At 41.0% G+C, this 12009-nt stretch overlaps 1 protein-coding gene across 1 annotated transcript; it reads left to right on the top strand.

The window, feature by feature from the left end:
• Positions 1–330: 330 nt before the first annotated feature.
• nudt4b (nudix (nucleoside diphosphate linked moiety X)-type motif 4b) lies at positions 331–11159 on the top strand. The gene is made up of 5 exons (XM_054624588.1): positions 331–800; positions 7106–7216; positions 8729–8773; positions 8989–9076; positions 9914–11159. The coding sequence occupies exons 1-5, from the start codon at positions 705–707 to the stop codon at positions 10132–10134; spliced, it is 561 nt and encodes a 186-aa protein (XP_054480563.1). The 5' UTR covers positions 331–704; the 3' UTR covers positions 10135–11159.
• Positions 11160–12009: the final 850 nt, after the last annotated feature.

The raw sequence follows: 12009 nt of genomic DNA, 5'->3' as shown, positions 1-12009 counted from the left end.
TGAGATACTATACATTTGGTGTCATGAAAACTTATTTGTTATCCTCTCATAAATGAAAGATCATGAATTAGTCTTCCTCATGGACATCTTCACCAGTGTCTCCCCACTCTGAAACAGGAGACTCCTTCTTGTCAAATGGTCCTTACGCTCTGCAGCACCAGTCTGGTGGAGATCAGCAAAAATTACGCATTTGTTTATTATCACTTCTTTGACCAGGAGTGTAGCTCCGCCCACTGGGACAAACCCAACCAATGAGCTCACTCCTGCCTCAGAGGAGTGATCTGTATATCTAAAACTCCGGTCTGCCTGTTCATTGTACTGAGTCAGCGGCCGTGCGCAAATGGAACCAGAGGAGGGCTGTGCTGTGTAGGCTGCAGTCTACTGAAGACTACTGAACATCTCTGCCTGCTGCGGGACTGGAAACCACAGGCTGCAGCTACAGCCTTGACTTCATCTACCACAGATTTGTATGAGGAAAACACAAATCTGACGGGTACCCCGCTTGGGATCTCTCCAACAAACCTCCTCCTCCTCCTCCTCTCATTACTGACCATCTCGGACCACGGATGCAGAGCGCGGCAGCGATGCGGCGGCTCTGCTGTTGACTCCTTGGACCCCCTTTCTTTTTTTTTTCTTCCTCTCTCTTGTGTTTTTTTTTGGGGGGGGGCCGGTTTTTAATCTAAAGGAGGCAGAATAAATCCACCATGAAGCTCAAACCCAACCAGACCAGGACATACGATGGCGAGGGCTTCAAGAAACGAGCAGCATGTCTGTGCTTCAAGAATGAACGTGAGGAGGAGGTAAGAGGTTCCGCAGAAACTCAACCACAGCAACACCATCCATGGGGAGTGTGCATGACTTTGTGGCCTAGTCATCCCCTGTCTGCACCCAGTCATTCAAACAGCACGGGTGGGTGGGGGGTGATCATGAGGAAAAATGAAAATCATATGCAATAATACACATGTGTTAATACGTATGGCGTCTGCTTGTAGGTGTTAACACAGTGTCTCTGTCTCTCACAATGTCACTGTTTTGATTTGTGTTTCTGTGTTGATGCGCCTTTGGCCATCCAGTTTAGGCTAGTTTGAGGAGCGCGTAAAGAAAAGGGGGAAAAGGGCTGTTTGTCAAAGTAGCTACCATAAATAACAAACGACATTTTGGTGACACATTTCAAAATAAAACACCTGTTCGAGCGCCGCATTCGAACCTCTATTGAGTTTAAAGCAAAGCTCTTATTTTGAAGACGCGTTCGCTTAACTTCCGGTTAGCCTTTATTAGCTTGAGGTGGCTAACACGGAGGGGGCGAGGCGCTCTGGGGCACGTTTCCCTTTAACAGCGGGCTTACATCGGCGTGTGTCGAGAGAGGGGGTACTAATAATGGCCCCGAGTCTATTATTAAATATATTTATCCACTGTCGCGTCACTTTACACCACATTAAACACCGCGACCATCCAGGCAGTGGCCATTCATGATTATGCTGCATCTCACCGGCCTTTAGCGGGCAGCTGCGTAGCAATCATGTGGATGAGGATTTAAAGGGGCCCTCACCATGTAAATAATGCATATGGGGGTACGGCGTCATATTGTTGTTGTGTCTTTGATAAACTATGCATTAGAGCAGTGTTTTCCACCCCAAACCTAATTAAATACACATAAACTGTGTTTATTTACACACCAAAAAAACTATAGTAACAGTGACTCCTATCAAAATACATATGCCAAATGAAAACAGTTAAAAAAAACTACAAAGTAAAGAAAATCACCTTTTAATAAAGGGTTATTCTTAGTGACTCAAAGTTTGTCTGAAAATAATAAACTAATATTTGTCATGTATGCATATGACTAGAAAGTCAAACATGTCAAAAAATCAGGACCATATCCCTGTTTTTTTGTTTTTTTTGCATATTCTCTCATGTCTAAATTTAGCCTCCTCTTTCAGCTTAGCATAAACAAACTGTTACACAGTATACAGTCAAAACGGCCCAGTCTGGTGTCCACTGACTGGCACAGGGAGCTCCGCCCCAGCCCTCCAGTGTTTAGCTTCACAACACACATATTGGAAGGGTCACACACACACACACACACACACACACACACACACACACACACACACACACACACACACACACACACACACGTGTAGTATGTCTGTTCACGGCCCGGGGTCATCATTATGTTTGAGTTTTAAGTGTAGTACCATGACATATTTTTAGATTTTCAAAAATGAGTGGTATAATTATAATAAATTAAATAGGATGTGTGTCTGCATTGTGAGTTTGTTGTTTAAACTTGTACCTGTAATGCTGCGCTCTTGCACATTTCTCGCAGAATTTGTTTGTACGTTGTGATTCTTTTCTTATGACTTGCAATCACAGGAAAAGACAGTCATATAACATTGTGACAACAGAAGAGTGTAGGTGTGACCATCACCCTCAGGATTTTCAGGCTTTGACAGGCATGTCTACTCATGCAGTCACACGGATGGCACTGCTTGAAATATGAGAAGCAATCTGGTGATTTCTGATTTTGGGTGTTAACAATGGCCATTTTCTGTCCAAAGAAGTTTGAGATATGGAGCTTTTTGTCCTTAGCTCTCCTTAAACGCATGCCTTTACATACACAATCAGTTTTACAATCAGTTAGACACAGGAGACACAACTGTGGTGAAATCGGAGCCATACATGCTGTTGGACTGTTTTGTTTCAGAGAGGAAAGGGGAAAGCTGAGCCCTCAGGGCGAGGTTCTCTATGACAGCAATTAAACTCCCAACAGGGGAAAACAGGAACCTAACGGTGCAGAGGGATGGCAGTGATAACAGAGGAGGGCACCTGTGTAAATTAACAGCATGTGAGTTGCTTTGGGCCTGTGTGCCAGGAGAGCTTCTTTAATTATCTTACATCATTATAGTTAAGTTGCAGAAACGCTTCGTTAAATAACTAGTCCTAGAAGTCTACTCATTTGCACATTTAATTCAAAATTAAACAAGTGAACTTTATAATTCTTTAACACTTCCCCCAGCTTTATGTTTTCAAACATCTACAGTTATTCTATTTGGATATTGTGAAGGCCACATTGAAAGCCACAAATGTGTGGCTGTGTTTTCAGATAAATTATTTCATCACAACATTCTCACCTGGTTGCTGTGCAGTAATAATCAGAATGCAGTAATAACAAAGTAAATCTGTATGGTTTTAAAATTGCTAGGCTTTCAACATTGTCATATTAACAAAAGATATAAATGACTGTGTGAAATGGTTTGCTCTTAGTGACTTAACAAGAAATGTGAGAATTATCACGTGACTCTACAATGCCCCTCATCATGTTAGCAGCTCGCAGATCAACATAGTGGAGCATTCAGCAGCTTAAGAGCCAATTATTTCACTTTGGGTGTTGGTGAAGACCAAAACTGAGTTAAAAGAAGAATGAATATTGACATGGTTCAGAAACATGACTGCTAATGTTGCTTCAAATCTTCTGGATGTGGAAACCGTTTGCTGACAAGTTCACTATGTCAACTTAATAGGTGATAATATTTCAGTGTTGTGTTTGCGGCTTTATTTCCACTTCCCCCATGTGTCCTTTTATGTTAACAGTTGTCAATCTTAATTTGATCCATTCAAATGTTTTGGTTTGTGTCATGCTTTATGAGCAGACTAAAGTGTTATATACTGTGTTTGGCAGTGTTGAGGCTTTATTGAAATAGACTTAATATAATGTCATGCGTTCATATATTATTTAGAGAACGAGAAAAGATCTGATTGACAGTTTTAACAGCAACCTCCCATGTTTATGAATTTATGACCCAGAGGCTACATATTGAATGAACTGCAGCAGATTGTAAACAATGTGATACGGGGAATTGGAGGGGGAGGTTATCAGAGTGAGTGGATGCTTCGGCAGCGAGTCAGAAATGTAGGTGTTCCAGTTTCTCTCTGTCTTTGCCTCTCCTGCTGTTTGTATCCGACAGTCCTCGATAACGACTCCTCTCTTATTCGTTGATACCTTATATAATGTGACGACTATTTTATAGCTTAGCACTATTGATTCTGCCCCTGGACTTCTGTACTTGAGTGTCTCAGACTTTCCATCATGCTCTCCCACTGTCGCCCGGCCTGGCCTGGCATTTGGTGCCTTCTTTATTTGACAGCTACAGGCGTTCCGCCTCGAGGAGGAGGTGTTAATGTCCTCTCGAATATCCCTGCCTGCTGTTCCTGTTTGAGGCCACGCCAAAGGACTTACTAACATAGCCTGGGTTTTACTACCAGTGGTAGTTCAGAAATCTCAAATTTAAGATATTAAGTTAATAATGATTGATCTTCTTCTTTAAATACAGTAACGAGACTAAATGACTGATTTTTGAATAAGATAAAGGTCAGCTAACTGCGGGTGAGTCTGACATTTGTCCTTAGTGTTTTTCATTATCCAGGGGAGATTTACGGGATGTTACCTCAGAATTTGTCCACCTCCTTTTTTCCCACCGCAGTGTTCCCTCTGAGGTTTCTTCTTCTCCCTGCCGCTCTTTCCAAATATAAGTTGGTTTCTGTGCTCAGAGTTCAGCTGTCAGCCTATGTTTCATGACAGTGTGAGTTATTTAAGTTTACCTTTTCATCACTCTTTTAACTGTTGCCTAGGGAGTATGACCTTTTTTTTTTTTTTTTTTTTTTTTTTTTTAACGTTTGTCCAAAGTAATAGGAGAGTGTGAAGTTCTGGGTAAATGACGGGCCGTCCTCTTGTTCTTCTTCTTAGTCAATGGAGAGATGAATAGAAGCTTGCAGGCTTGGTTTTGTTGTGGTGACAAATGTCTCGTCGAGCTGGAATTTCCTTTTGCAAAGCTTAGAGGCAACACCAAACCGCTGCTGCTCCCTACTGTGAACGTGTGGCTGTAATCGGCTCAGATGCACATGTGAAGAAACAAATTCTCAATTATACACAGTTTGTAATATGTTGATTCAGTGCTCTACATTCCTAAAATCATTAAAAGAAAGCTAAATGTGGCCTGTGCTGTATTTTGACGATGGACAAATATGAGTTCCTCATGGGGCAACAACAAGAAGATAAAAATGGAACAACCAGAGCAGAAATCTGCCTTGTCCTTGCTCTCCCGGAAAGCTCTGTAGCTTTTTGTTTTGTATACATCTCACACTTTCGACTCAAGTTGACACCAATGATCTAGATGAAGGCCTTTCTGGCTGCAATTCAAAACACAGATACAAGCACTCAGTCAGTGGGTTGGTCTCGAACACACCCAAAACACAAAGAATGAATATGTTATTATGACGTATCACTGAAATAGCCCAACCTGCATGGAAGTACATCACCCTTTAATAGCCTGTATGGAAACAGATGTCCAGCAGGTGACATTCATGTTCAAAAAAAGGTCAAAGTAAAAACCCACTGCTGCATATGACAAACACATTCCTTGTCAAAAAAAGAATTACCATCTTTTTTTTCTTATTTGAAATAAGTTCCTCACATTGGACAACAGTTGAGTTTGTTTTAGCTCAGCTCAGTGGCAGCCGGTTCATCAAAGAGCCTCACTCAAACAGGTTACAAGGTTTGACTTTAACAGTCAGCACTCTGCTGAGAAGCCGTCATGTTCTGCCCCAGCTCTGTTTGTACTATAAGTGTTAATGCCCCTTCCTCACTTACTGTACACTATAGCAGACACATACCTGCGTGCACACACATAATCCACATAATCATGCTTGACATGTATCCCTACCCCACTGCCCTTCATCGCTGCTGACATAGTCTGTGAAGAAACAGGTGGCTTAGTTGGATGAGTTGACACAATGGCATTCTACAGCATTCACTGTCAAAGCCCCAAGCATGGGCTGTCCAATCGGGGCCAAGGGCCAAACCAACCGGTTTGGCCCTTAGCCCCGGCCCTTAATCAGAGCCTCAGAAGGCCTCTGGTAGCTACAGCCACACAATCCCATTAGAGAATGTAAGGGAAGATAAACGAAAGCCGAGTTAGGATTAAGTGACGGGCTGAGTCTTCTGGCAGATGACTGGATGTGGGGATCAGATGGGTGGCAGAGCTACATGTCACCGTATGTAGTACAAAATGATTAACACACCTTTCTCTCTCTAACTCATGTATATTTACCTTCACTGATTTGTGTATTATAAAATAATGTCTAAACTGACAACCAAAAGCTGTAAGATTCGGAATATTCAGCTGAATCACAAATAAATGAACCACTGAGGACACGGCACCTGAATTTATAGTGGTTTATACCACTACAATCCCGGTCCTGTCACAGACTGTGTTTTTAATAATGAGCAAATTGCTCCATGCAAATGTGCTAATGTTTACAGCAGGTGTGCTCCTGTCTGTTGTGGTTGCTATATGGATACTGCTAGAAAATGCAGACACAGACGCATCTGATCCGTGCATATCCGTGTACACTGCAACTGTAGTGTAATTCAAGCCCCTGCAGGCCGCTTAGGGAAGCACTGACAGAATTCTATTGGCTCACACTTGGATTTACAAGCATTGTTTGCCAGGCTCAATGTGTGTTGGAACCGCTTTAACGCTAGCTTTGATTGAGCTTCATCACTCTTGAAACCAAAAATGGTTGAAAGCAGGTGAATATTATCACCAAAAGTATAACAAATACATGCTAAGGCCCCCTAAATGCCTCCATTTGTTCCAGTTAGAGTGAGCTAACTTCTTTCTTACTAAAATAACTGTTATCCAGGTTTGTGTGTGTGATATTTTACAATAATTAAAATTACCAGTTGACATTAAAATGAAGTACAATTTTAAAGTGTGTATCATTCCTCATATTTACATATCTATTCCATCAATTCCATGTATTAGTTTCACTCAGAAGACCATTCAAACCATTAAAGTTATGAAGGCTGCGGTGGATTCAGTATCCTGTCTACAGCAACAGAGAATAAATAGCAGAGGCAGCACCAATCATCAGCTATCCAGAGGTCCAGGGTCATGGCTCATGTCAAGCTCCAAGGGACTTCTTGCTTGAATTATGATGTAACACGTTAATCTGTGTCTAAAGGGGCATACTCATTTCATAATAAAATAGAGGAATTAACATGTTATACAATTTTCGTATAACTTTTGCTTTCTGTTTATAGGTCCTGCTGGTCAGCAGCAGTCGGCACCCAGAACAGTGGATCGTCCCCGGAGGTGGGATGGAGCCAGAGGAGGAGCCATGTGGTGCCGCGGTGCGAGAGGTGTTTGAGGAGGTGAATAAACCGAAGAATTCATTGTTTCTTGACTCTAAGTGAGGCGAATCTGTGCGATGTAGAGGAAGTCTCTGTTGAAAACAGGTGGTTTTGGGATACTGTGATAGATGTTAACATCAATCACAGTATCCAAAAACCCCTGTCAGTTATGTAACAGGTATTCAAAGCAGCAAAGAATTTGCTCTTTGGGAATGTTTTGGTGTTATAGCTGCTTTTATAAAAGGTCTCTATCCCTGCAACTGTCCACCCACTCACTCACAACCTGTAGGGTTTTCTGAATTATTCGGAGTTACAGGAAGTGACTTGAAAAGTTTTTGGGTCAGAGTTCGCTCAAAGGCCATTTGATATGACATGCTGCTGCTGAGGACATTACACCTGTGTTTAAGACAGTGAAAGGACATTTCATCATTTGTATTAGAAATCCTGCTAAAATGTCTTAAATGCACATCCGTGCTTCCCTTGGGGTCACACGACTCTCTATCGTCACTGCAGTTGTCCATTTCCAGTAATAAACAGAAGTGGAGGTGCATGATTCAAACAGTTGGCTGCAGTTTGCATGCTAAGGGGGGGGATTTCTGACGGGACACGGTGTCAGTGACTGGGTGAACGAGGAGTGTGCTGGTATTCCAGAGGTCCCCCTGGTTGAGAACCTTGTGTTCTCAGCCACGTCAGCGGTCTAAACTTGGCTCTTCGTTGGATTCCTGTGCATTCAAGGACCCTGCAGCTCAACCCGCTGGACACTTCAGTGCGACAGAGTGACACTTGTGAAGTATGCTGAGGGGGAAAGGACAGATGTCATATCTCCTGGCAGTAATTTGATTCCTGTGAATTAATAAAGCAACTGTCAAGTGTTATGAAAGGGACATAATTACATTTCCACAATAATATTCTTACAGGATTTGTGCCAGGTTTTCCCCATGCCAAGGGACATTACCAAGAATTGGTAATGATACCTTTTTTTTAGAATTACTGTCCTTCCTAAAGGCCTCAACCTGTGTAGATAAATTCCATATAGAAATTATTATTATTATTATTATTATTATTATTATTATTATTATTATTATTATTATTATCTGTAAGAGAAACTGAGATTGTAGCTTGGCTGACAAAACTAAATTGAAGCAGCTGGGAGGCCACTGAGGACAAAATGAACTCGGTACAGGGATTAATTATGGACTGAACATTTTTTTTTTTTTTTATTTTTTTTTGGTAATTGTTCGTCAAGCATAACTACATCAAGACTGGGAGGTTACTGTGGAGTTCAGTACATAGTCATTTAAACATTGATATGTAATGAACAATACCTATTGTTTTGCCACAGAATATAGTCTGTTGTTTGAACAGTTCTTTTCTCATGTTTCCACCCTCTATTCATATTTGGGAGTGAATAGAGGGCACTCAAAACGTTAAGAAATCACACAAAGAAATGTCCTCCACTGTCTTTGTTCTGTTCACTGGAGCCAGTAGGGGAAAAACCAAAATTCTAACAATTTATTTTCATTTATTCTTCAGGCCGGTGTGAAGGGCAAGCTAGGACGTCTGCTCGGTGTGTTTGAGGTGAGCTTTCACGGCTTTATCTTACTTTCGGTTTATTATACCTATGCAAGCATACATTAAAGGGTATTAGATTCTCAAATTACATGCGTGCAATATACATAATTGCGGTGCAATGTTTTCTTTAGAATATTGTTGCCAAGATAAACATCTCTGTTTACAAATTTGTTTGTATGATCATTAAATATTCAGTTTCTTTCCATTGTGATTCCTTTTAGCAAAACCAGGATCGGAAGCACCGGACGTATGTGTATGTGTTGACTGTCACAGAAACACTGGAGGCCTGGGAAGACTCCGTCAACATAGGTACAGCTTCCCTTCACCTTCCCATGAATGTCTGCAGATGCTGTGGTGTATGTGTGTGTGTGTGTGTGTGTCTTTTGTCTTGCTCTGCCAAGTAATAGATCTCCTGTTTTACAGTACACTGTTTTTTTAATTTATGTGGATACCAGTATGGTGCATGGAGACTATATGGGCATTGGGGTATGCAGTGACAACAGGTGCCTATAAATCTAGGCCACCGATCGTAGCTGCAGTAGCTCTTAGCTGCATTACCTTTCAGCTGACAGTAGCCTGGACGCCAGTATCCAGCTGTAATTTGTTATGTGCATCCTCTACCAGTCAGTGTAAACCAGAACCTGCTACATGTATGCACATATGTAGGTACATATGCCATGTTTTCATGTGCATATTAAAGGATTTATGCATGTGTCTGATCCTCAAGATGTAGCATCTACCTTCACCTTGTTTTAACTAATCGTGCTTACCAAACGTATAAATTAGCTGAGGATAAATTTAAATAAACTCCGCCTGTTGTGGTAATTTGCTGAAAAATACTTCAGTTCTGCATCGCACTAGACTTCCCAGTTTAATTTATTACAGTGAACCATTTCTTCCTATTATAGATAAGAGGGAGAAACATGTTGAAATTTATGATTTCCTTGAGCTTCATTGCATATGTACTAAAATAAATGACTATGATACAATGTTATAGAAACCTGTGGAGGAGAAATAAAGTGTCTTGGGTATCTTCTGTTTAGTAATTAGGGATATCATTTTTAAGTTATGGCTCTCTCATTATGGGAACACCCAACATGAGAGCTTCCTTTTAACTCATACATTGTGCTCTGTCTCCCCCTGCAGGTCGTAAGAGGGAGTGGTTCACCGTGGACGAGGCCATCAAAGTGCTGCAGAGCCACAAACCCGTCCACGCCGACTACCTGCGGAGGCTCCAGCTCAGCTGCTCCCCAACCAACGGAAACTCCATCCTCCCGAGCCCACCACCCAACGACAACTACCCCCATTACAGCGCTACGGCGACCTCACCCTCGACGGGTAACGTGTTAGGCTCATCCTGCAGATAGGACTGCACCTAAACCGCGTGGGCTGTCCAGCTTGGACGGTTCACTGAAAGTCTGTACAGTCTTGCATGAATATAATGACTTTTCAGAGTTGCGGGTCTCCTGTATGTATCATTTCTAGTCTTAGCTGCAGGACAGACCAAAGCCATCACCAGAACTGTGTGGGGAAACTCGTGTGACGGAGCAGGAGACGTCTCTGACAGAAAGACTGTGGATATCTTAACAACACTTTTCTTTTGCTGGCACCAGACCGATGAGTTGAAGCTTGGGAGGAGGAAGCTGCAGACTCAGCTGGCGTGAATGACCTGGTGAAGGGATGCCTTACAGAAATTTTGTATGAATGTTGTATTTGGGTTGTTTTATCTCACTAAAGGTTAATTTTTTATTTTATTTTTAGCAGAATGGAAATGCCTTCTATTCAATTAAAGAGTGATTGACCCCAAAACACATCATTGCGAGGAATGTTTCCGGACTTAATAATGTCTTTGTCATCAACCCATGATGATAACAGCATAGAACATATTTTACATGGATCCCCCCCTTTTTTTTTTTTTTCTACACACCAGTGCATTGATCAGGTTTCCTCTGTTGTTAATGTATGTGGGATTTTCTTTACACCATTTAATCATAAATGATCGACATTTTCCCCAACTTTAAGGGAATTTGTCTAAAATGATAAGCAACCCCAACATTAAAAATGGATAATGACATTAAATAAAGATATAAAAATATATTTTACACAATTACAACTAACAAAAACAAAAGAACAGAATTAAATAAAAAGTGTTATGCCAGAAATGGCTTGCAGTGGTAAATGCCAGGGACAAGGGTGAAAGGTCAAAGACGTAATATCTCAGGATAGCGCCAACTGTCAGTGAGTTGATTCCTCAGTAAACTGGATTGGAGTCGTGTCGTTGTGCTTGGTATCCTTTGACACAACACTGCTGTGTTTATAGTTAAACTTCAGTCAGTACCCACAGAAGTTTCCTCTCCACTAACCTTGATTGATCCAACAAACTGGAATGTTGACTGTTTAAAGCCACATACCATTGTTGCGGTTTCCCACGTTTTCAAAGTGAAAGTATTTAATGGTGTAAAGTCTAATCCTTAGGTATGAAGTGCTGCTATAGGGTCAGTTGAGTTTATTTCAACTTAATGAAAGAAATGGATTTTCTTTAAATGAAAATAATCATGGTTGACTGCTCTTTAAAACTAATGTCATTAGTTGAATCAAGTCTGCTTTGGTAAAACTGACCACCAAATGACATCATTTCCATGTATGTGATTCTTTTTTTCCACAATCTGCTTCGAACTGGACTGCAACAAGCAATTATTTAAGTTCTGGATTAATCATCCGATTATTTTGTTGGTTAGTCTATTAATGGTTTGGTCTGTCAAACATTGGGAAATGAGCCCCATCATAGGTTTTAATGCAGTTTTAATATAAATATTTCAATATTTCGTCATGATTTTTTGGTAATTGCCTAAACAAGTGCAATTTTGGTGCATCGTGGGATCTCAGACGCATACCGTGTAACATCAGCATTGTCTGTAGGTCATCCCAGTCTTTCTCTCTCCATGTTTCCTGCAAAAACGGTCCCTTGGGAATATTCTAAATAAAATGGCATCTACATTTTGAATATTAAGACAGAAATCCAAAGAAAAAAGGCCTAAATTGGCAGTTATTTGTTGTTCAGATAACCGTTCTCACTGAAAATAGACACTCACTCACTCCTGTGTTGACAGCTGAATGACTACTGGAAACCATACAGAGATTTGTAAATAGCTTTGAAGAGAAACATTTAACGTGTTTTTAACCTGAATGTACCTGTACAATTTCTCTTAATATTTTATATATTTTTTAACAATGTACAAATG

The sequence above is a fragment of the Anoplopoma fimbria genome, chromosome 23 (assembly GCF_027596085.1).
Source record: "Anoplopoma fimbria isolate UVic2021 breed Golden Eagle Sablefish chromosome 23, Afim_UVic_2022, whole genome shotgun sequence".
In the NCBI taxonomy this organism is placed as follows: Eukaryota; Metazoa; Chordata; class Actinopteri; order Perciformes; family Anoplopomatidae; genus Anoplopoma; species Anoplopoma fimbria.
This window is presented reverse-complemented; position numbering and strand designations above follow the sequence as displayed.

Coding starts and splice junctions, on each gene's coding strand:
- nudt4b (XM_054624588.1), top strand. CDS start 705: ATGAAGCTCAAACCCAACCAGACCAGGACATACGATGGCGAGGGCTTC. Junction 8,774..8,988: donor GTCTGCTCGGTGTGTTTGAG/GTGAGCTTTCAC, acceptor GATTCCTTTTAG/CAAAACCAGGATCGGAAGCA. Junction 9,077..9,913: donor GGAAGACTCCGTCAACATAG/GTACAGCTTCCC, acceptor CTCCCCCTGCAG/GTCGTAAGAGGGAGTGGTTC.